The sequence below is a fragment of the Arachis duranensis genome, chromosome 3 (assembly GCF_000817695.3).
Source record: "Arachis duranensis cultivar V14167 chromosome 3, aradu.V14167.gnm2.J7QH, whole genome shotgun sequence".
NCBI lineage: Eukaryota > Viridiplantae > Streptophyta > Magnoliopsida > Fabales > Fabaceae > Arachis > Arachis duranensis.
Genome location: NC_029774.3, coordinates 56,955,646 through 56,957,049, shown reverse-complemented (window position 1 = coordinate 56,957,049; position 1,404 = coordinate 56,955,646). Strand labels below are relative to the sequence as shown.

The 1,404-nt window shown below is 40.7% G+C and overlaps 1 protein-coding gene across 1 annotated transcript; it reads right to left on the bottom strand.

Moving 5' to 3' along the window:
* Positions 1-470: 470 nt before the first annotated feature.
* LOC107479021 (extensin-like) lies at positions 471-998 on the bottom strand. The gene has a single exon (XM_016099175.1). The coding sequence runs from the start codon at positions 996-998 to the stop codon at positions 471-473; it is 528 nt and encodes a 175-aa protein (XP_015954661.1).
* Positions 999-1,404: the final 406 nt, after the last annotated feature.

The following is a 1,404-nucleotide window of genomic DNA, read 5'->3' as shown; positions in this document are numbered from 1 at the left end:
GGCAAAAGAGATTTCTGTTTTAGTGATTAGGGCATACAAAACAAGTGTGTCCGTGTAAGAAACCCTTTGATATGAACCACTTTGAGGAAGTAAGATGTGGTTGACAATTCTGTGTAACTGAGCACGTTCATATCCTAGGGCTTTGTGAATGGGTGTGATGCCGTTAATTAAGGAAACATGTTCACATATGTGAGCCAAAGCATCATGATAAGAGACACCGACTCCTTCATCCCACTTTACAGACGTATAAGCACACGGCCCAACATCAGTGTACTTCAAAGAATCACTGATGGTTTCATTATTTAAAATATTGTCTCTGCCCTTAACATAAGAGTGCACACTTCCTTCATGGTAAGTCATGTTTGCATAAAATTCTTTGACTAACAGAGGATACACAGGTTTTTTGATTTTGAAAAGGTAATTCCAGTCTAAAAATTTCAAATTTTCAACAAAAGGAAAACCTTTCTTCTTCAAGCTAGGTAAATCCACAAGAAAGAGGGACACAGGGTACGATGCTTAATAACTCCATCATAAAAGTCGTGGTTCATGGCTGATTTGAAACGATGAGGGTTATAGTTTGATTGAGATGTCATGAAGTGTGATTTGTGAGCAAAAGGATCAATGTCGGGTTCTCTAACAGATTTGAGAGGGAGATGAGGGTTACCTCTTTGGGAACACACAGGAACAGACCTTGGCTTAGATATTGCTGTCTCAGGAACAAGGTCTTCAACAGGAGGACGCTTACCCTTGGATGAACTAGGTTTCGAGGAAGTTGGTTTGGTTTGCGCTGCCTTAGGCGGTGGCGTCGGCTTGGCAGGGACTGGAAAACATGGCGTGGTTTTGGTCCGCGCCATGGGAGCAGTGCGAGGAGGAGAAGTAGGAGGAGAAGGTGAGGGAGTGAAAGTGTTGTCTTGAGAGCGAGTTGATGGTCTAGGATATCCTGGAAGTTTATGGATCTTTTCACGCGGTGCTCTTTTAGCAATAACTTTCTTCCCCATTTGGTTTGATTTAGGCTTTTGATGGAAGAGAAGTGATGACAAGTCATCATATACCCATTTTTCAAGCTAATTTCACTTGTTTTGTTAGCATTTATGCACTTTCTTGCTTCTTAAGTAAGTGATTTGGAGTGAAAATGCATAACGTCTCTAAATCAAGCAACCACCATGAAATTAATGTTAAATCATGAGGTTTAAGCTAATTTTAATTGAATTTTAATTGATTTATAAGCCTCTTGAATTTAGTGATACTTGGAGTGGTTGTTTTGGTTTATTATAGGTGAAGAAAAGAAAAGAAAAGGAAAAGCGTGGCCTAAGAAGTGTAGCCCAAGGAAAGGAAAGTGTGGTCAAAGCAAGAGGAAGTGTGCCGCATGCAATGGGGAGGCAAACATTGCCCTCCACAAGGGCA

What these genes read in the sequence shown, in the direction of transcription:
- LOC107479021 (XM_016099175.1), bottom strand. Translation starts at nt 998, where the DNA reads ATGGGGAAGAAAGTTATTGCTAAAAGAGCACCGCGTGAAAAGATCCAT.